The sequence below is a fragment of the Trypanosoma conorhini genome, assembly GCF_003719485.1.
Source record: "Trypanosoma conorhini strain 025E chromosome Unknown Tco_14.4_contig_00079, whole genome shotgun sequence".
Lineage (NCBI taxonomy): Eukaryota > Euglenozoa > Kinetoplastea > Trypanosomatida > Trypanosomatidae > Trypanosoma > Trypanosoma conorhini.
In genome coordinates, this window is record NW_021704166.1 from 24,565 (window position 1) to 44,668 (window position 20,104).

General features: G+C 60.5%; 7 protein-coding genes across 7 annotated transcripts, besides 8 other annotated features; all 7 read right to left on the reverse strand.

Moving 5' to 3' along the window:
• Positions 1-186: 186 nt before the first annotated feature.
• Positions 187-4,029, reverse strand: Tco025E_02118 (putative lipase domain protein; the record flags this gene model as incomplete). The annotated part of the gene is made up of 1 exon (XM_029369053.1): positions 187-4,029. One exon carries the CDS (start codon positions 4,027-4,029, stop codon positions 187-189), a length of 3,843 nt encoding a protein of 1,280 aa, XP_029230828.1.
• A 328-nt stretch (positions 4,030-4,357) lies between these two features.
• Positions 4,358-4,381: a microsatellite.
• Positions 4,382-4,697: 316 nt separating this feature from the next.
• On the reverse strand, positions 4,698-8,459 carry Tco025E_02119 (putative lipase domain protein; the record flags this gene model as incomplete). Its single annotated transcript, XM_029369054.1, has 1 exon — positions 4,698-8,459. The coding sequence occupies one exon, from the start codon at positions 8,457-8,459 to the stop codon at positions 4,698-4,700; it is 3,762 nt and encodes a 1,253-aa protein (XP_029230829.1).
• Positions 8,460-8,639: 180 nt separating this feature from the next.
• Positions 8,640-8,679: a sequence feature (A-rich).
• Positions 8,680-8,703: 24 nt separating this feature from the next.
• On the reverse strand, positions 8,704-9,273 carry Tco025E_02120 (uncharacterized protein; the record flags this gene model as incomplete). Its single annotated transcript, XM_029369055.1, has 1 exon — positions 8,704-9,273. One exon carries the CDS (start codon positions 9,271-9,273, stop codon positions 8,704-8,706), a length of 570 nt encoding a protein of 189 aa, XP_029230830.1.
• An 816-nt stretch (positions 9,274-10,089) lies between these two features.
• Positions 10,090-10,151: a sequence feature (GA-rich).
• Positions 10,152-10,225: 74 nt separating this feature from the next.
• On the reverse strand, positions 10,226-14,620 carry Tco025E_02121 (uncharacterized protein; the record flags this gene model as incomplete). Its single annotated transcript, XM_029369056.1, has 1 exon — positions 10,226-14,620. One exon carries the CDS (start codon positions 14,618-14,620, stop codon positions 10,226-10,228), a length of 4,395 nt encoding a protein of 1,464 aa, XP_029230831.1.
• Positions 14,621-14,686: 66 nt separating this feature from the next.
• Positions 14,687-14,720: a sequence feature (A-rich).
• Positions 14,721-14,854: 134 nt separating this feature from the next.
• Positions 14,855-14,882: a microsatellite.
• A 201-nt stretch (positions 14,883-15,083) lies between these two features.
• Tco025E_02122 (uncharacterized protein) lies at positions 15,084-16,145 on the reverse strand (the record flags this gene model as incomplete). Its single annotated transcript, XM_029369057.1, has 1 exon — positions 15,084-16,145. The coding sequence occupies one exon, from the start codon at positions 16,143-16,145 to the stop codon at positions 15,084-15,086; it is 1,062 nt and encodes a 353-aa protein (XP_029230832.1).
• Positions 16,146-16,177: 32 nt separating this feature from the next.
• Positions 16,178-16,196: a microsatellite.
• A 160-nt stretch (positions 16,197-16,356) lies between these two features.
• Positions 16,357-17,562, reverse strand: Tco025E_02123 (uncharacterized protein; the record flags this gene model as incomplete). The annotated part of the gene is made up of 1 exon (XM_029369058.1): positions 16,357-17,562. One exon carries the CDS (start codon positions 17,560-17,562, stop codon positions 16,357-16,359), a length of 1,206 nt encoding a protein of 401 aa, XP_029230833.1.
• A 482-nt stretch (positions 17,563-18,044) lies between these two features.
• Positions 18,045-18,067: a microsatellite.
• A 147-nt stretch (positions 18,068-18,214) lies between these two features.
• Positions 18,215-19,417, reverse strand: Tco025E_02124 (uncharacterized protein; the record flags this gene model as incomplete). Its single annotated transcript, XM_029369059.1, has 1 exon — positions 18,215-19,417. The coding sequence occupies one exon, from the start codon at positions 19,415-19,417 to the stop codon at positions 18,215-18,217; it is 1,203 nt and encodes a 400-aa protein (XP_029230834.1).
• Positions 19,418-19,563: 146 nt separating this feature from the next.
• Positions 19,564-19,597: a microsatellite.
• The last annotated feature ends 507 nt before the right edge of the window (positions 19,598-20,104 follow it).

A 20,104-nucleotide genomic window follows, 5' to 3' on the forward strand; every position in this document is an offset into this window, starting at 1 on the left:
CGCAACAACAACTGAAAAAAAAAAAATGTTTTTGCATGCTTCTCAAAGCCCAACATCTGCGGTAATCGAAAAAAAAACAACGGAGGGGGGGGGAACACAGTGGTTATTGTTTAGCCGCTGCTCCCACCTCCCCAGAAGCCACATTATACCCGGAGCTGAACTGGGGTTCCAAAGTGCCTACGGTTTTCAACCCGTATGCTCAGTCTCGCTCGGCCCTGGCGCTGCCCCATCACTCGCAGCGTCGTGGTCGCCGCCGCCGCCGCCGCCGTCGCCTTCCCTCGCGTAGGCCACGGATGGACAGCTCGTTCCCTTCGCAACAGCGTTCAAGGAGACGCTGTAACTTTCCATGAGGTGGTTTTCAACCGCGAACCCCTTGCCCTTCATAGGACGAAACAGTTGCTCCATGTACGTCGGCTTGCAGATGTAGTTGCCGTGGCGGTCAATGTCCACCTCAACGCCAATGTGCGAACCGTACATGCTGATTGATCCCACCAAGTCACTCTCATTCACGACTCGAAACGTGCGTGGAACGGCCTTGTTGTAGGCCGTCTGAAAGACCTTATTGCCAAGTGGCGGTTGCCCAAAGGTGTAAACCGTCACCTCCGCGAGAGCGTAATTGTTTCGGCGCAGCAGTCCACACACACTATATGCACAGAGCGTCGCAAGCGCGCCGCCAAGACTGTGGCCTGTGCAATACACACGGTACACTGTGGAAGGGTTGGCTGAAAGCTCCTCCCACAACTTCCCACAGACGTGCTCACGGTGGGCGTTCCAAATGGAGAGAAATCCCACATGCACGGTCGGTTTCGTCTCACAGCACATGTCTCGGGAGAGTCCTGGTTCTCCTTCCACCATTTCGTCCCACACCACTCGACGCACGCGCAAGTCCTGCCAGGCATTGCTCATACTCATCGTGCCCCGAAAAGCAATGACAATGCGGGGAGCTTTGCCCTCGGCAACTGCATCGGCGCTGTCTAGGGCCGAAATGACCACCTGCACATCCATGGCCTCTAAAACGGCACAAAGACGGTACCCGTAGCGCTCCACATCGATGGGCGGTGGGGCGTTGGGATCCGCCTGGCCCTGTTGCGCACTGCGCTCGACCCGGTTCCCGCCCTCGTCCTCACAGGGGTGTGGCTCGTGCCGTGCGGTCGCCGCTGGCGCTTCTGAATCCGCAATGGGCACCCGCACCTCACCGTCCGAGGAGGAGTCGGCGGCGGAGCAGCAGCTGCAGCACAAACGCGACAGGGAAAACGGCCGCCGCCGCAAAACCCCCCCCTCCCCCCGATGCGAGGTTCCGTACGCCTCCCAGGACAAGTTAAAGCAGCCAATCGCCGTCTCAAGGTTAAAAAAGGGAAGATAGTCAACCTCCCGGAAGGGTCGCGCGGCTGCTTCAAGGACAAACGTCTCAAAGTGCTCAAAGGCATCAAGTGGTCGCGAAATAAAGGTCCGCTCCGCACCCCGCATGAGGGAGTCCATCTTTTCACGCGCACGGCCAAAGGTGCGCGACGCCATATTCCGCGAAAGGTCGTACCCATCATCCTCCTTGCTGTCCTCCGCCTCCTCCTGCGCCGCCGCCGCCGCGTTATCGTCCTCCACCGCGGCTCTTGCGTGGCGGCGGCGCTGCGGACCTATCGGGGAGGTCTCCGAAGCTGCAAAAGGCGCTTCCCCGGCTCCGCATGCAAGAGAATTTTGTAAACCCGGCGCTAGTTGCGGTGGCGCCGGCCGCCCCCGTCGCCCCTCGGCCTCGCGCAGGGGAACATCGTCGGTAGACTGCCGTTCTGTCAGTGATTCGAAGTTCCTATCCTCGGCTTCACTTTCATTTCCCTCTCTGAAACTCACTTGGCTGTGGAGACCCTGTCGCCCCGCGAAGGGGGCATTCCGGGGCGTCCGGGTCGGGAGAAACATGGTGGAGGTGCGGTCCATGTTGAGAATCGTAGGGTGCTCGCGCGACTCCGTGCGGAGAGAGGCAAAGGCGGAGCAAGAGTTCGCCTGGGCGCTGCAAGCCTCCGGCGTTTCCGGAGCGGGCTCAGCGTCGGCGTGTGAATGATGCAGTCGCTGCGCCAGCGCCCGTGGCAGTGCACGCCTGAGGATGGACGCCCCGCTCCACCGCCCCCTCCGCCGCATCGTCTTCGCCTTGTATTGTCGTTTGCGGTAGCCGATCTGGTTCCAGTTAAACGTCAGCTCCTCCGCCTCCGTATGAAAAATGTACATGCTCCCACCGTGGCGGGAGAGCCAACGGTACCACGTGTCGGGCCACACCATCAGCTTCCAGCGCTCATCGCGTGGGTGAACCGGCACCAGGTCGCCGCGCTTCCGGGTGGTGTATATGAGTGTCATGATGTTCACAAGGAAGACGGAGACCATGAGGGCCGGGAGCTGGATCATGGGCTGGGTCACCGTCATGCCAGGGATGGTGCGGTAGCGCAGGAAGAAGATAATAATGTGGAACACGAAGTAGAGTAGCGAGGTCACGAAGATGAGAATCAAAAAACGGGAGGCCAACTGCTGCGGCCGGGAATTTAGGTACGACTTTGCGCCCATGTTGCGATGCACATGGACGAGCAAAACGCAACAAACAGCGCACCCAAGCAGGAGGAGGACCGCCACGGCGTAGTGGATCGAGTGAAGGGGGTCCCCCCATATTTCTAGCGACCCCGCGGCGTGCAGTGACTCCCCAACGATGTCCAAGACGATGATAACGAGGACGTACGCCACCACCAACCACTTTGTCCACAATGGCGGGTCGTACACAGTGGCGCTGTGGCAGAAATATCCCTTGATGCCGCTCAGAGTCAGGATGTTATACACCCCTGGCTGCTGCTCGTACGTTGGCGGTGTCCACGGCATCGTGGCCGTGATGGCGGAGAGCATAAATCCCACGTACACCGCCACAAACCAGGTGGGGAAGTGCGACTCCAAAAAGTGGAGCACCAACGACGGCCGCCCCTTGGAGTAGTTCAAGGCATAGAGAGGGTTTAGGTACCAGAAGAGTGCGAGCTGCAGCACCACCACCCAACTCTGCTCGTGCAGTGTACTAGTGAATTTTTTGTACACAATAAAGCGCAAGAAGTGCAAAAACGAAAGCAGCAAAAATAAATACCTCCAGATAAATACGCCCTGGGAGTAGGCATACTTCTGAAACACAACTCCAACGGAGGAATTGCCGACGACGCGGGCAAGAGGGGCCGGGACTCCAATAAGTGTCAGTGATTTTCTCCCGGTTGAGGTATTATTTAAAACGACCTCAGCGGGGAGATCGAATTGACTGCAGCGAGGCGATTTCCGGGTACACGTGACGGTGAACGAAAGCGCGGAAAAATCACCCGACACCACATCATAAGGAATGACCGCCGTGATGTTGTAGCTACGCACTGTCTCCGTGCCGTTGCCCCAGTCCTCGGCGTTTGCCAGGCTGAGAACCACTCTCGTGAAGCGCACTGAGCTGTCATCAAAGCCTTTCTTGTATGGTCCTCCTTCCCAACGAATAGTGTACAACCCATCCGTGGTGTTTTCCGCCGTGCTTGTTACGCACGGACTTGTCCACTTGTCGTAGTGGCGCAAATCAGCCACTTCCTCGCCACAGATGCTCACCAAGCCCCAGGCAAGAAAGTCCATACTCTGCACAACCGCAGCGGAAATAATCACCGAATACCACAGGTACAACGTGGCCCTCCCAACAAGGAAGGAGAGTCCCTCAATCTGCAGCTCCACGGGCTCTGAAGAGAAACCGCGCGAAAAACAAAATGGGCCGCCTCGTTCCTTCTTGGGGGCCGCAGCTGCTGGTGCGTGGCTACGAATAAGGTGCAAATTCCGTCGCGGTGCCCGAGGGATAACGCATTTTACTTGCTTCTGCCCGCACGACTCCCCCACCGCGTTGTGTAAACTTTCAGAAGGGCGCTCCTCGTGCCCCCTCGCCGAGGGCCCAGCGTCGGCCTCGGCACTGTCCGCCGCGCTGACGTCCGCCGGCCCCGCCGCCCGGGGCCCCGCACTCTGCTGAAGGCTCAGACGATGATGCCCCTGACGCATTGCCGCCGCCTTGGCGCAAGCACGCCAGTGCAGCCCAAGTCAACCGCCCCCCCACTCCCCGGCAAGCGCGTCTGCCGGGAGCCAGGCGCGGGTCCCGTACCGAGCGCTTCGATCCCTACAAAACAAAAAAGAACAGCGCGCAGAGGCAAAGAGAAATTGCACACAAGCACACACGGACACACCGGAAGCGTGCGGCATCCCTCGTTACAAGCTGGAGGAAGTGCGGGGGAAAAAATGGGGAAGCAGTGGGCCGCATTAAGGGGAGGGAGTTGCGGCGGGGGCGGGCCACGCTCTTCCCGCCAGGCGGCGAATTCTAAACAGGCACAAGACAAAAAAAAAACAACAACAACAAAGCTGTGGGAAAAGACTGTGCATTTTGCAGTTCACTGAGAATAGAGAAAGAAGTCCGCAACACGCACACTTACCACGGAACGACTGCCGCCAAGCAAAACACTAAAACCAAAGTCAGTTAGGGTCAGCGTAGCTCCGTGTACCCCGCACGTTTTTTTTTTTTGGAGTAGAATGAAGTTTCCCCCTTTTTTTTTTCGTTTTTTTTTGCTCTCGAGGAGGAATTGTCTCTTCGCCAATTCAACTATTCCCCCGTGAAGCAACGTTGGAGCTGTGAGTTACGCCAGCGGCAGGGAGCCAGGCAGCAGGCGGGGGCCTCGCTACACGGACAACGGAGGAGAATGCACCGACTGCGGCGCGGCGGCGCCCGACACCGCCTCCGTGCTGCTGACGTACGGCTCCAGGCAACGCACTTTGCAGGAACCCCCACTATTGCGCGCCGCCACGGCATTGAGGGATTGGGCGTAGGAGGCAAGTGTGTGGTTCGCAACGGCGAACCCCCTGCCCTGCGTAGGGCGGAACCAGCGCTCAATAAACATCGGCTTGCAGATGTAGTTGCCGTGGCGGTCAATGTCCACTTCAATACCCACATGACAACCCCCAAAGAGCGTGAGGAAGGACACCGCGTCACTCTCATTCACGACACGAAAGGTGCGTGGAACAGCCTTGTTGTAGGCCGTCTGAAAGACCTTATTGCCAAGTGGCGGTTGCCCAAAGGTGTAAACCGTCACCTCCAGAAGTGGATAGGCCATGAGGCGTAGCATTCGCTGCATACTGTACGCACAGAGCGTCGCAAGCGCGCCGCCAAGACTGTGGCCTGTGCAATACACACCGTATACCTCTTCGGGGTGTTCACTCAAGTACGACTTAGTCGTGTGAAGCACCGCCTCCTTGAGTGAAAGCCACATGGTCAGAAATCCCGTGTGGACTTTGGCGCGCCGCTTGAGGCCCCAGTTGCGCAGGGCGTCAACTTCTCTCCAAATGCGTTGACGGAAACGCAAATCCTCGCGGGCGTTAGAAAGATTGTCCGTGCCGCGAAACGCTATCACAAGACGCGGAAGCTTGCGATGGTGGCAAGGAAGAGTTGTGTCCATGACCGTGATGACCACCCGCACTTCACGAACCTCAAACACGGCAAGCTGCTTGTAGCCGTACTGCTCCGTGCTCATCTCTGAAGCGGGCAAGGGCTCCTTCGCCAGAGGCACAGCGGGTGTCTCCGCCTGCGTCTCACCCTCTCTTCCTGACTCGCCGCCGTCATGAGGACTGCCGTTGTGGCGTTTGCCCCCGTCTGCCTCACCGCCACCGCTGCCGTCGTCGTCACCATTACCATGCGTCTCCCCGCCAACCGCGGGGCCGCAGGAGAAATAACGGCGCTGGAGACGCTGAAACAGAGCAGCGGCGGGCCCCTCTGCGACCTCGGCCGCCTCCGTCACCCGCTCGGTCGCCTCCTGCCTCTCCGTCGGCAAGTACGCCTCCCACGACAAGTTGAGGCAGTCCGTGGCGGTCTCAAGGTTGAAGAAGGGCATTCGGCCCCTGCGGCGAAAGAGGAGTGCTTGCAGCGGGTCCACCAGCGCCTCCTCGAGGTGGTCGATAAAAACGGCGGGCCCGTCAATCAACTGACGCTCGGCCTTCTCCAGAAACTCCACCACCCCACTCCGGGACTGCGGGACGCGGGGAGAATGCGGCCCCCCCGCCGGTGAGCCCTCGCGACCGCCATCGAGGTCGCTGTCGCTGTCGCTGCTGCCGCTGCCGCTCTCTGGCGAGAAGCTCCTGTCAACACCCGCAACCCCCGCCGCTGTCGCCGCCTGGCGATACGTCTTTCCCACACGATCCAAGGAAGCGGCGACGGCATCCGCCCCCCCGCCCCCTCGCACAAAGCCATTCGCTGCCTCCCCGCGCTGTTGCTTCCCAGCCGAAACGGTTTCCCCACCGCGCCCCCTTGTGAACTTCTTCCCGTTGTCCTGCAGCCAGTTAAAGTATCGCTCCTGCCGCTCGTTGTGAAAGATGTAGAGTATCCCACCGTGGAGGTTGAGCCAGCGATACCACTCGCGCGACCATCGAACACGACGCCAATGCGGATTCTCAGGGCGAATCGGCACACGACGAGAGGCAACCGTGGTCGTGTAGACAAACGTCACGTAGTTTACAAAGAAGGTAGAGACAATCACCGCAGAGAGCTGCGTGAACGGCTGGTAGGCCACGATGCCGAGGATCTGAGGGTAGAGAAAGGCAATCAGGGTCACCTGCACAATAAAGTACGTCAAGGCCGTCGTGAAGACAAAAATAAACACACGACATGCCAGCTGCGACGGCCGCGTCTCCAAGTACGGGAGACGTCCAAGACTGCGGTGAAGTTGCACAAGCAACACACAACACAAAACAATAAAAATCAGCATGAGGCTGTAAAGGGTGTAACGCATATACAGGCACGCGAAGCTCACGCACGCCATATCCGTTCCCCAATCCCAGCCCCCAAGGTACGCTTGGGCAACGTCAAGGAAAAAGACAGCCAGTAAATAGTTTGTCATTGACATCTTCGCCCAGAGCGGAGTGGCGCGATGTATCACGTCAATAGGACGAACCCCATCGGAGCCCGCAAAGGACGCCCGCCGCGAGATGTCCCTTGGTGTCAAGTGTTGCTCCTCGTCGTGATGAAGCTGCTGTTGGAGCGATGGTGCTGCCGTGGGTGGTACGCCAACCGTCAGTCGTGGGGTTCGCAAGGGCGGCGACGGGGCTGCCGCGGAGGGGCACGGCCCCACACTTTGCATTCCTCCCTCATGCTCTGTCAGGGGCCGGTACCGCGCCGTCGCCCCGCCTGTGCCCGCCGCCCAGGTTATGGAGGCCGTAATAAATGCAAAGATAAAACAGCTCAGAAAGGCGGCAAAGTAGGTCGGAACGCGAAACTCCAAAAAGTGATACACCATGCTGCTGTGAGTTGCGTAGATACCCGCAACAAAAGCGGGGTCGAGGTAAAGGTAAAGCGCCAGGTGCAGAACCATCACCCAGTACTGCTCATACAAGGTCCTCGAGTACCGCTTGCGGTAGATAAACCGAATGAGTTGGAGGATGGAGAAGAAAAGAAAGAGGTAGCGGCAAACAATGGTGCTCATGGTGTACGAAGACCTTTGAAAGAATATCCCCACGGCCGATGCAGCCGAAACGTTTCCTAAAGCCTCGTCCACGCCAAAGATGGTAAGCGTAATTTGCGACTCGTTCGTGGCCACCGCCACAGTCTGTGGAAGCACCACGGAGGAACAACGCGGGCTGGCACGATGGCACACCGTACTGGTGTTGTAAAAAAAGGCTTCCTTCGAAGGCGGGACACGACTACTGCTGCTCGTCTCGTTATCTGGCGCGAGTGGTGACTCCTCAAGGGCCACCAAGAGTGGGTACCGCTTCCACTCAACTCCCTCCGGCAACTGGTCCTGTGGTGAGGCCATGCTCAGAATGACACGCACGAAGCGGTTGAGCTTGACGTCCAAGGACATTCCTTCGCCACCACCCACCCAGCGGAGATTGCACTGGCGACGGAGCCGCGTATCATTCCGCACCACAGCGTCCCGCGCCGTCGACGGCACCGCGGCCTCCCCACCCAACGTGGAGGCCTGCACAAGGTCCACGGGAACAGCAAGCGTCTCTCCACCCACGGCGAAGCTGGACCAGTCAATGGCACGGGATGGCACCACGCGACTCTCAACACAGGGGCTACTCCATGTGTCAAGCTGATAGAGGCTCTCCGGCGTGGCCCCACATATGTTGGTCATTTTCCACTGCAGCGAAACCACGGACTGCAGAAGCAGGGCCAAGAAGAGCACTAGGTACCACGAGTAAAAGAACACGCGTGCGAACGTCGTCGAAAGGGTCTCAATCTGCAGCTCTGCCACCAATCGGCCTCGAGGCTTTTTAGGTGCACTTGAAACCGGGAGGGCGTACGGGCCGCCCTCCTCCCTCCTCGTCTCTCCCTGTGCGGAGTGTGCGGCGGCCTCGGGCAGCCCGGCCCGCTGCCACGGCTCTGGGCCACATTCGTGAGCCAAGAGTGGCTCGCCCAGCGCGCGCGCGTTGCCCTCCCCACTGCTCGGCATCCTACACAGCTGTCGCTGCCGCGGAGGCAGAGGAGTAGAGGGCGAACGAGAAACGAGCAATGCGCCACCGCCCCGGCGCGCCAGCGAGGAAGAAGAGCAGCAGCAAGGATCAATCTCACGCACGCACCGACCCAGCAGAAGCGACGCGTAAAAGAGGCATTTCAGCTCACGCCCCCCCCCAAAAAAAAAAAGAAACATACAAAACGGAAAAAAAAAAGAAGCAGGAGGAGAGGGGGAAGGGAATTCACCCTGCTTTCCGGCACAAATTCACAGCTGCAACCCAAATGGCCAGCAAAAAGGAGAAAAAGCACAAGGCCGCAGATACAGCCAGAACGGCGAGAGAAGGAAAGCCAAAAGGCCACAAAAGACAAAAGCCAGCGACGCCCCACAAGGTACAGAGAGTGGCAAAAAGACACTTGGTACGTGCAGCTCCTTGTATCGCTAAGCCTCCAACCGATGCTACACGCCGAGTGGAAATGCACAGCGAGTTCCCCGCGTACGACGGCGCAGAAGCACACGCGAGTCGAGACTCGGCGTTGCCCCGCGAGGCTACCATCACGCTGGTGGTGCCACGACCCATGCGGTGAGACGCATCCTCGTCGCCAGCATTGTCATCCTCGACAATTCCACTTTCAAACACCCGTTTTGTGCCCCGCGCCGTTGTGAGCTGCACGGAAGCTAGTGGCCCATGCTGACTCCCTGCCTCCCCCCACCCCCACGCACACACCTTCTCTCGACCGATCCGACCGGCCCGCACTGTCGTTTGCAGCGTTTCCCTGTCGTGCACATTCCATCCATCGCTCTTCTTCCCCATGCAGTGAAGTTTTGTGCGCCGCAGGAGGGGCGCGCTCCAGTACACATACACAGACGGACTTAGTTAGTTAGAGACACTGTGGGTCTCGCCGGCGGAAAGGCCCGCTCTCTCGCAGCCACAGAGGACGCGTGGCGGCGTCGCTCATGGGCTGTTCAGGCGATTCGGGAGACTGCGATGAGACGTACTGTGGTGGCCTGCCATGGGGAGGCAAGCACCGACCCGCACGCGCGACGACAAGGCGCGTCCGCAGCAAGCAACTGCCGTTGCGAAGACATTACAACAGGGAGGGGAAACACGACCGTGCAGGGCCGCAGCGCGTTCACTGGCGCGCCCCTTCCTGTCTCATTCTCCTTTACAGCAACAAGGGACAGAAAGTACAAAAGTAAAAGGCGTAGAGAAGAGAGCAGTAGCTTCCCGTCCCACGGCGTTACTCACTTGAAGAAAAAAGAAAAAATAGTAATAATAAAAGAGAGTCTAAGAGAAATATGCGTGACAGTAATAAGAAAACGTGGAAGTAGCGAAGAGCGGTACATTTTTTATTCTCCAAATGCGTCGCCTGTCTTTCTTTTGCCGAGCCTCTCTCCCTCACCATCTCCCTCGTCCCCCGGTTATCAAGGGCGCCACCAGAAGCCTCATGACTCAAACAGAAAAGAGCAGTACGCATTCCGGGCAGTGCATCGATTTCTACTTCCGTTACGCCAGTCTTTTTTTTTTTTTTCTCACTGCAGTTTGGGTACGGACACGACCCGTGATACCGCACCCACATAGGGAAATAATGCGAGGGAGCAATAGGATGCCACTCACACAGCGTAAAAGGAGGGAGAGGGAGGAGGGGAAGGAGGGAGAGGGGGAAAAAAAAGAGAGAGAGGCAGAGAGAGTAAGTGCGTTTTTTGTTGCTTTATTAATCGCTTTCCTTCTTTCTTGTTGTCCAGACGCCCCGCAAGTTACCTTTTTATGCGGCGTTGAACATGTCTACATACTGCGCCCGTGAAAGCGTCCCGGGCCCGCCGCGCGGCGTGCCCGCCGGTCCGGTGGGCGGGCGCAACATTGACGGCGGCGCCCCTCCCACGGCGGGAGACTTTGCCGCCATCGACGACGGCTTGGGCGGCCCCGCCTTGACCATCTCCGCCACCTTCTTCTCCTCCTCAGTCTCCTCAAAAAGATAACGCCCAGTCACGGGGTCAAACTTGGGGGGCTTCGCCGTGTCAATGATCATCTTCTTCGCCTCCTCCTTCTTTGCCTCCTGACTTCGCCCGCGGCGGAAGAGGAAATTGGTGATGGCCTCCAACGAACTAGAACGCTGTGACGGTTTCCCTCCGCCCCCCTTCACTTCGGCTGGGCGCCCTCGCGACTGTGGCTTTGGTTGTTGCTGCGAACTCCCGGATGCCGCCAATTCCGCCTCGGCATCCTTCGCATCTGCCGCAGCGTGTTTCTTCTCACCCGAAAGTGCCTCCGCCGGAGTCATTACAGGCGGCACGGCATTTGTTGCTGTTGTTGCTGTTGGCGTCTCTGGATGTGCTGAAAAAGGAGGTGGGGGCCCTTTTACGACGGGCCCCGCGCTTGCCGCTCTCTGAGGAGGAAACTTTGGCGCTCCTGGGATCGGGGGCGCACCCGGCTTTAGAGCCGGTGGTGCAGGCGACGGCGGCAACGTCTGCTTCTGCGGCTGCAGCGAGGGCGCCGACGGTGGTTGTGGTGGTGCCTGTTGTTTCTGCTGCTGTGGCGGTGGCGGTGGCGGTGGCGCGGACGTCGGCCGGCGATCGGGCAGTGGACCCACCGGCCCCTTCGCAGCCGGCAGCGTCATCGACACCGGCAGCGAGACGCGCCCCTCGCGCATCGGCTGCCCTGCCGCTTGTCTCCCTGCGGCTGGCGCCAGCTGCTCCGCTCCAGCAGCAGCAGAAGCAGCAGGTGGCACAACCCCACCAGAAATGAGGCGGTTCAACGTAAACGCTGAGCCGCTTTTCGACTCTGGTGGCACAACCCGACTAAGCTCACGCATGAGCCGCGAGGCCTCCTCACCCAGGCCCACCTCATGCAGCCACAACACCTGCATGTAGTGAAAGGCCGCTCTGTACCGCTCCGGGCAGACTGGAATTCCGTGCTGCGGAGAGCGTTTGCCGCCGTCCTCCGTGGCCGCCAAGCCGCGGCTCTCCAGGTGGGAGCGAAATAACTGGAGAACGTCCGTCAGCAGCGTCGACTTTGGCGACACAAACGCACTACGAGAGCACTGGGGATGATAGCGCCCGCCAAGGACGCCCAAGCGTGTCCGCAGCAGTTCCATGAGGTGCTGCTGCTTGGGTTGGAGCGGACGGCCGGGCGGCGGGGTTCCCATAGGACTCAGGTGGGCCAGCAAGAAGCAGCAGTGCGCCGCATCAATCATCCCCGCATTCACCAAAGAATCTCCGAGCTGCACCAGCCCCTCCGCGCTCTCCTTTGTGAAGTTGGACACCAAAACTGCTGCATGTTGCAACCATGAGGAACGAATTCGAGCATTTGCATCACACGCGGGGGCCACGGGCACGGACAGCGAGGGCGGCGGCGCCGGCGCCGGCGCAAATGGCGGGAGAGGCAGTTCATTAAACATGCAGTAGGCGTGCGCCAGGGGAGAGAAGGGGTCCAGCTCCTGCTGCACCAAAGCACGAATAACACCCATGTAGTCCTCCTTCTTGGGGCACATCATTGCAACGATGATGGCGTGTGCGTAGAGGTGGTGCTCTAGCGCAACCCCCACCGCAGCCTCACGCTCTCCTGCGCACAGCAACTGCTGCATTTTTTGCAGCCCCCTCGCTGAATCCTCGGCTGAATTTTGTGGGGCCTCCGCATTTAACGGATAATTCGGGCAGGATTCGTCCGCAATCGGCACCCGCGCCGCCTCCTTGGCGAGTAGTTTAATCAGATACTTTTGCCCTTCTGTGCGCCAATCAGGCTGTGGGTCACGCAACATAAAAAGCAGAACCTCCCGAAACAGCGGCGCGATACCCGTCATTTTCGCCACTACGTCCCGAAGCGTCGTCAGTGGCACGCCATTACTCGCGCCAGACACCAAGGCAGAAGAAGAATCAGCCAACAGCTGCAACGTCCTTCCGTGCTCCTCCCCAACTTTGGAGCACTTCACATTCTGCGCACGTCCGAAAAGCACATTTACCAGGCGCTCTGACTTCACAACTGCCAAACCGCCAGGACGAGCCGCATTGGAGACCGTAACCACAAGCCCAGTCGAAGTAAATAAGGCAAGGCATGGTTTTCTGCTGGACCGTTGATGCGGTGGACGTTTTTGTGCCGGGAGAGGCGGCTCGTGGACGTCAGGCGAAGCCTCCGCCCTCTCGCCAAAAACATCTGACCGCTCTAGTGACGCCAATGTCGAACATGTTGCCCGAGGCGGTGCTGGTGGCGGTGGCACACTCGCCACGGCAGGGGGCCCTTCCGACGTGATCTTTGTGCTCTGCTGCGGCTCAAACCTCGCTGCCTCCGCCTTCGCCGCAGCTGGACGAAGTTCGGCAGCACCAAGCCTCACCATGGTGGTAGGTAAATCGCGAAAAGCCAAAGTGGGTTGTTGGGTTTTCAGCGAAGGTTCATCAACGTCGCCGCCGCCACGAGGCGCAGGGCCTCCAGCGCGGGTGGTTTCACTCGCCCCTGGGGCGGTTGCAGCGGCCCCGAAAAACACCTCCTCTGACGCCTGACGGGAAGGACGGAGGGGTGCGGGTGAAACCTCCGCCGTCTCCTTTCCTGGCGTTGCCTGGCATGGATTGCTCTGCATCTGTAGCCCCATCCCGCCATTCCGCGGCGTATTTAGCTCCTGACGTTGTCCCGACCCGTCCGCCGAGGTGGGCAGGAACGGAGCGGCAAAATCGCCAGCTCTTGAATTCGGCCTTGGCGGCGGCGGCGGCGGCGGCAGATCTCCAGCCACCACGCCGGTGTTGTTGGGAAGCAAGTTGAGTTTGGGCACCTCGTCTGGTAGCGCCGTCTTCTTTCGCGGCAAGGCGGGCGATGCAACACCGTCCAGTCCACTAGCCGCACTTGACGCCTCGCTGGTTACTGAGCGTGAATCCTGTGCAAAAGGTGAGGTATCCCCTTCCTTCACAGCGAGGTGTGGCTTCACCTCAGAGCCCACCGCCGATCCTTCACAGGCGTCTACGTCTTGCGGCCTCACGCTATGGAATAAAAGCTTCTGCTCCTCCACGCCACCGCCATGAAGGGACTTCTCCGTGGCATTTGCCCCAGATGAACCAGAGGGAAACTGCGTGTTGGAGCCCCCAACACTTCTCGAGAAAAACTGCGGCCCCTGCGCTGCTACCGTCGAGAGAACCCGTGGGAGTCCGGCCTGGGTCCCTGCGGGAATAGACACAGAGGAGCTGTTGGCGTTGGCGTTGGCGTCGGCGTTGTCGTAGTTGCTAGAGTTGAGTCGTTGCACCGGCATGGAGGCCCTGGTGAATGGGGAAGAGGCCTGCTTACCTCCATTCGGCGTCGGCGGACGAGGCGCAGAAGCGGGATCGTGCAAGGGCTGTTTTCGCATATGCTGGGGCTCGCCTGCAACGTTAGTTCCGGTGCTGCCTGAGCGGGATCCTTGGGCCACCTGCGAGCTGCCGTTGGCCTGCAGCCTTGACAGCCGCCCGTCCAACGGGCTGGGCGTACGCCCTGGCCCAGCCGACGACCGTCGCCGCACGGGGCCCCCCGGAGACGGCTTCAAAAAGTCCGGCGGTTCCTTTTTAAGCAAATTTCTCAAGTACGATGACCTCTTCGCACTGGGCTCAGCTGAAGCCCTGTCCAAGCCGGAGGCCGCCGAACTGAGACTATTCAGCGAGGCGCCGCGCAGCACTTTCGCCGACGGAGTTAGATAGGCCCCCGCGGCCTCCGCAACGGCCGGCGGCGCTGCTCCCTGGGCAGTCGTAAACGGTGATGCCGCAGCGGCGTTTTCCGCTACTCTTTGCGGGAACCTGTAGAGCCTTTCCGCTGAGGACAAACTCGGCTGCTGGTGACGCTGATACGATTCTTCTTGCCGTTGCTGCTGCTGCTGCTGTGACGGTGCTGTTAGATGCGGTGTGTGTGCGAGCGGCTGCTTCTCCTGCGATGCCGCGGCCACGGCACTGGGAGCCGGCGGGGCATTCGTGTGAAGCGAAGCTGCCGCCCCAAATGGCACGGGGGGGCGTTGGTAGGGCGCCGCGGAACCGCTCCGGCTAGGCGTGCCATGCTCACTAGCGCTACTGCTGCAGCTCCCCATGGTGGAGAACGGGTTATGGGCCAGCACCTTTGTCCTCCCCTCATGTGGGGCGGCGCCAGCGCTTGGGGGGCGCCCCGGATACGCCGACCCCGGAAGGAAAGCAAACTGTCCGTCGCCGCCAGGCCGCAGCATCCCGCAAACACAGACACGTCAGCAAGCAGGAGATTGTGTGCGGCGCCCACGTCAGGTGTGTTAAGCAAAAAAAAAACACACACACAAAAAAAAAAAAGAAGGAACCACCACCGCGTGACTGAAGGAGGCACTGCAAGGAAACAATAGGCCTTTGCGCCTCAGTTATTTGTTGTTATTTGACTGTAACAAGTTTGGGCGAGAGCAGTGAAAACTCCTTTTTTTTCTCTCTCTCCTTGTGTGTCTGTGTGTGTGTATATGTATGCCCCTACACTTCTGTAAAGGAGAGTGAATGAAGGGACAAGTGGCGCCACTGCTGTGGAAGAAGTGGCGAGAAAGCAAGCGAGCGAAGAGGAAACAACAACAACAACGTAAGCATCACTTCAAAGAGAACCCCTCTTTCTCAGCACCGCACACAAAAGTGCCGCGCGCTCGTCCTCGTTGATTCCGCGACAAGCGGGAGAATTTACAAGTCATCCAGCAGGGACGCCAGCGCGCTACCGTTGCGGCGTTTAGTAGTAGTAGTGGAAGTAGTGCCGGCTGCTGCCACCAGGGGCCTCCCTGGATCCTTCTTCACTGCCATCATGGGGGGCCCACGGCCGCCCTTGTCCTCCTCGGTGTCGGAGCCGGAGTCCGATCCGCCCATGAAGACATTCCGCCGCTTGTCCCCGTGATCGGTGTACTTGGCTGTGATCGTCGCGGCCACTTTGTCCTCCGCCCCGGCATCACCTCTTGGGTGCCCCTGCAGCGCCCGCTCCGCCTCCTCCTGCCAGTACCGCAGCTGCGCCTCGAAGCGCCGGTAGGCCGCGTCGTCCTCGTCGTCGGCAGAGGCCTTGTCTACGGGGTCGCCTGTCTCCTCCCCCTCCTCCTCCCTGGCCTCGCCCTCGTGCTGGCGCGTCGCCGTCCCCCGCTTCCGTGCCTGGATCGCCTGCAGGAGTTCGTCGCGGGTCTGTTCCTCTTCCGTGGCGGCCCGCGACTCCACCAGCTCCTCGATCAGACGCTCACGCTCCTGCAGCTGCCGCATCGCCTCATTCTCCCGCTCCAATGCATCCAGTGACCCCTTTTCCGCCTCCTCCGTCGCCTGCTTCGCCCGAATGGCCTCATTGATTTGATTCGTCCCGTAGAAGTCGCCTTCACCGCGCCTGCAGTTGCGGCTGCAGTGATACCCACCCGTCAGCTTGGCGGTTTCGTAGTCCGTGGTCAAGTAGATGTGCCGCTTGCAGAAGATGCAGCGGAACTCGAGCTCCCAGATGCGGATGCCCATGAACTTCTCCTTCGTCGGGCGCCGGTTGACGTACCCGTGCGTCCCGCGCGCGATGCGGCGGTTGCAGTGCAGGCAAATGACGTTGAACGGTATCGCGAACGTCTGTCGAATGGCCCCGCCGGCGGCGGACGCGTCTGCGTCGCCATCCCGCTCCTCCTGCCGCCGCCGCTTCCGCTCCCGCTGCTGCTGCTCCTCGAGCTTGCGGTAGTCGGTGTCCGGCGCGAGGTAGTAGCCGGAGCTGTAGGTCGCGTTGATCTTCGCCATGCGCAGAAGCCCGCCCTCCTCGCAGGCGCTCGCACACACGCACACACACACCGCCTAGACAGTCACATAAAAAGGGAAAGAGAAATAGAAGCAGTGCAGAATGTGTGAGGCAGCCGCAGACTAAAAAGTTCAGGCAAAACGAAAAGGAAACTCGCAACAAAGTCACGGAAAAAAAGAACAATGAAAGCAAAAAGAACGCTTTTTCTTCGCCTCACTCCCCCTCGTGCCTTTGCCCCACCGCCACCGCCGCCGCCGGAGCCAAGACGGACATCGCCGCGTCACGCACCGCGTCGTCCAGTTGAGCCGGTGGCCGCCCACCGTCGCCTGCGGCGCCCACCACCGTCACGACGCGCCAACCCGAGAGCGCGCCGAGGATGGGCGTTTGCCCCTCGCCCAAAAGAGCCTCTTCCCACGTCTGAGAGGCGTTGGTCGCAGCGGCGGCGGCATCCCTCTCGCGAATCAGAATCACCTGCGCCCGCGGCAACCCCAGCCAGTGGTGTTCAAAGTGTTGGACGGAAGCCACAACGCCCGACAGGTCCCGCGACGGCGGCGTCGCCTGCGCCGCCCCACCGCGGAAGAGACACTCGAGGACAAACGACAGCGGGCGGCAAAGGAGGACGTGAATGCCGCGCTGCAGCCGGTATCGCAGCAGGCGAAGGTTGTGGTGGCGGTTAAGTGCGCACAGGGCCCCGTGCAGCTGCGGGTCCGCGTCGCGGAGGGGGCGCAGCTCGGGGTTGCGCAGAAGCTCATCGATCAACGAGGCGTAGACGGCCGGCTCCGCCTCCTCGCTGGCAGCCGCCGGCGCCCCCCCAGCCGGATCGGAGGCCCGCAAGTCACAGCCACCGGCTCCTACCAGCTCCACCGGCAGGCTCCACGCACGGCGCAGGTAGTCGCGCAACAGCCGGCCCTGCCCCGTCACAAGCGTGTCGCACGCGCCCTCCAGCGCCACAACCTTGCCCGCCAGTTTCGGGAAGGTGAAGAAGGCGGAGAGCGCCTCGCTGGGGGAGGCGCAGCCCAGCCCCGCGGCCGTGGAGTAGAGTGCGGCGGTAACCCAGTCCTCGCTCGCCTCCGCCTCCTCTTCCTCCTTGGCGCCAGTGACGGCGGCGGCGAGCGAGAGCACAGGCATCTGTCGATAGTACAACGCATACGCCACAACCCCGTCTGCTTGGTTCTTTGAGTCTGTAACAAAGCACTCGAGGCGGTGCATGATTGGGACGCTATTATTCACGTACCCCCAAACATTATCCCTTTCCTTCTCCCAAAGGTGCAAAAACAGTAGTGGGTCCGCGGCGTCTGAGGCAGGGAGCGGGTGGATGGTGCAGTTCCTGCACAGCGCGAGCACGGCTGTGGTGAGTTGCTCCAGCAGCCGTGTGTCGCGCACATCGGCGTACACCGTCACCTGCTCTATGGCACCCATTCTAGTCTGCAGTGGAGATGTTCTGGCTGCGCCCTACCGCTCGCTCCCGCTGTCGTTACTCTGCTTCTTCCTTCGCTGCCATTATGTTTTTTTGTATTATAATTATTTTTTCGGTTGAGGCGCAGCGTGCACGAAACCCCAATCCCCCAGAAAGAGAATGGAAAAAAAAAGCAGGCAGGCAGAGGATAAGGCAGGCGTGCGGGGTCACGGAGACGGGGCGGTGGCACTGTCCCCCCCCCCCTCGCTTAGCATACACGCGCCGGGACGCAGGCGCCATGGGCGCAAAAGCGGCGGCAGCTTGCGGCGGTGGAGCGGCGCTTCCGGGTCGTACACGGCGCAAAAAAAAAAAAAGAGATGAGTTGCCTTGCGGTGCCTTCACCTCGTCCTCGTCCTCGCCCCGCTGGGGCGAGCGCGCACCCCCAGTCCTAAGTCGCTTGTCGCAAAAACTATGCGCTCCCATTCCTCTCCGTCAAGTCTACACGAAAAAAAAAAAACAAAGAAAAAATTTTTGCCTCTTCCATCACGTACCGTTTCTTCGCTTCCGATTTCGTTTCCCACCCTTTTTGTTTCTTTTCGCTTTTTTTTCTTTGCTACATCTCGCACTCCCGCTTCCCCGCTCTACCGCTGGCTGCGCCTTAGCACCGCCGCCCGGTCAGCCGCTCCAGCGCTGCAGGATCTTCTCGTGCAGGGCCGCCGCCCGCTCGTCGGAGCGCACGAGCGCCTCCCCCCCTGCCACCAGCTCCCACGCGGCGTACGCCACCATCCCGCCGACCCACGACCAGCCCGCGTAGAGGACGAGCGACGTCGTCACCCACGAGGGGCAAAACATGGTGAGCAGGTAATGCAGGGCCCCGCCATCGCTGCGCCTGCGCATCTCCGATGCTCGCAGGACGAGGGATAGCAGCGTCCAGCAGAGCACCAGCAGCACCGCCGCGCTCAGCGCCAAGCGAAGTCGCAGGACGACACCCGCAATGTGGGTTTCATGGTGCGCCTCAAGCAGGGCAAAGCGTGTGACAAACCAACGATCGCGACGGTGATTGGCGCTCGACCGCAGGGAGTCCTCCTTCATCTTCGCAAAGCCGGCACGAAAACCAGGGACGTGGATGTCCTCGGGGTCACTGATCTCAGTGACATTGTAGCTTTCACGCTTCATCACAAGCTCCGCCACGGAGTGTGGGGAATTGCGGCGGGTGATCACCTCATTCAAGATGCAGAGGGGATCCTTGGCAAGCAGACTGCGCATGTGCTGCCGCGGAATACGATCGCCAAACAGCACCCACACCGTCAGCGTCACGAACAGCACACAGGGGAGGAGACGCTGAATGACAAACCCCCAGTAGTATTCCACAACTAAGTTGTGCGTCATTTGGGCAATCACTAGCCCTCTGCGAAGCCAGCGAAACTCCTGGCACTTCCACTGCCGCTCGGGTGACTGGAGCTCGGCCAACCGCGTACGTAACACGTCACGCAGACGCCGCAGGTTCTCCAGCTCTGCCTCACTAATCACCTCGCGATCTGTGCGCCCTCTCTCTCTTCCCCGTCTCCCTTCGCTGGGCTGCATTCGGCCCTGCGGAGCCCCACCCTGCGCCGCCGCCTCGGGAGATGTGTGGGGGGCCCTCCGCAGCCCCTGAAGGAACCCCACGTAGGTGTCGGGGCAGCCCATGCCGTGCCGGATGCAGGCCGCGTGGACCCCAAGTTCACGGGGCGGCTCCGGCAGAGGGTCAACGCCCTCCGCCGCCAACGCCTCGCGCAGCCGCGCCACCGCTTCGTCGTTCTTCCGCACCTCCTCCCCGCGTGCGCCGCCGCCGCCGCCAAGCACGGCAAGAGACAAGAGAAAGAGGAGCACAGCGTACATTCCCACCCCTACGTGCTCCGTTGCCCCCGCAGATATTCTTTTCTTAGAGTCAAGCGCGACGGTTGTCTTCCTTCTTCCGCCACACCCGCCGGTGCCTCCTCGATTGGTTCTGTCCTCGAGAATGAGGACGGCAAGCGGAGAGGGCCACAAACGACAACAAACAAACAATGAAAAAAAGAAGAGATAGAGGGAAAAGCAGAGGGGAAAATCAATTATTTTTTTAAGGAAGAAATGGAGAGGCAAAGGAAGAAAAAGGGTGGGAAGTGCCGCGTGGCCACGCAGGAGGCTTGGCCGCAGGCAGCGGGGAGGGAGACAAAAAAAAAAAACTGGGGCTGCATCGCCCCTCCCCGCAACCGCGCACGGCGCAGCGCAAGCCCCACAGGGAGGCCACACCGCCGGCCCCGCGGGGACAGAGAGGCGGGACACTCGCCCCAGCCGCCCACGCCCCCCACCTCCCGCCGCAAGCGAGGGCGGCGTGGCAACCCCAAGGCTCGGCGCAACGCGCCCCCACCACACCGCAGCCACCACTGCGGGGAGAAGGAGGCCACAGGCGGCGTTGCAAGAGCCCCGGGCCCCCGCCGCAGGGGTTGCGGACACACGAGGTCAGCGCATGGCATTCCTAATGGTGCGCAGCGCCACACCGCAGAGAGCGAAGAACGGTGCGAACATCAGCACGGAAAAGGGGGC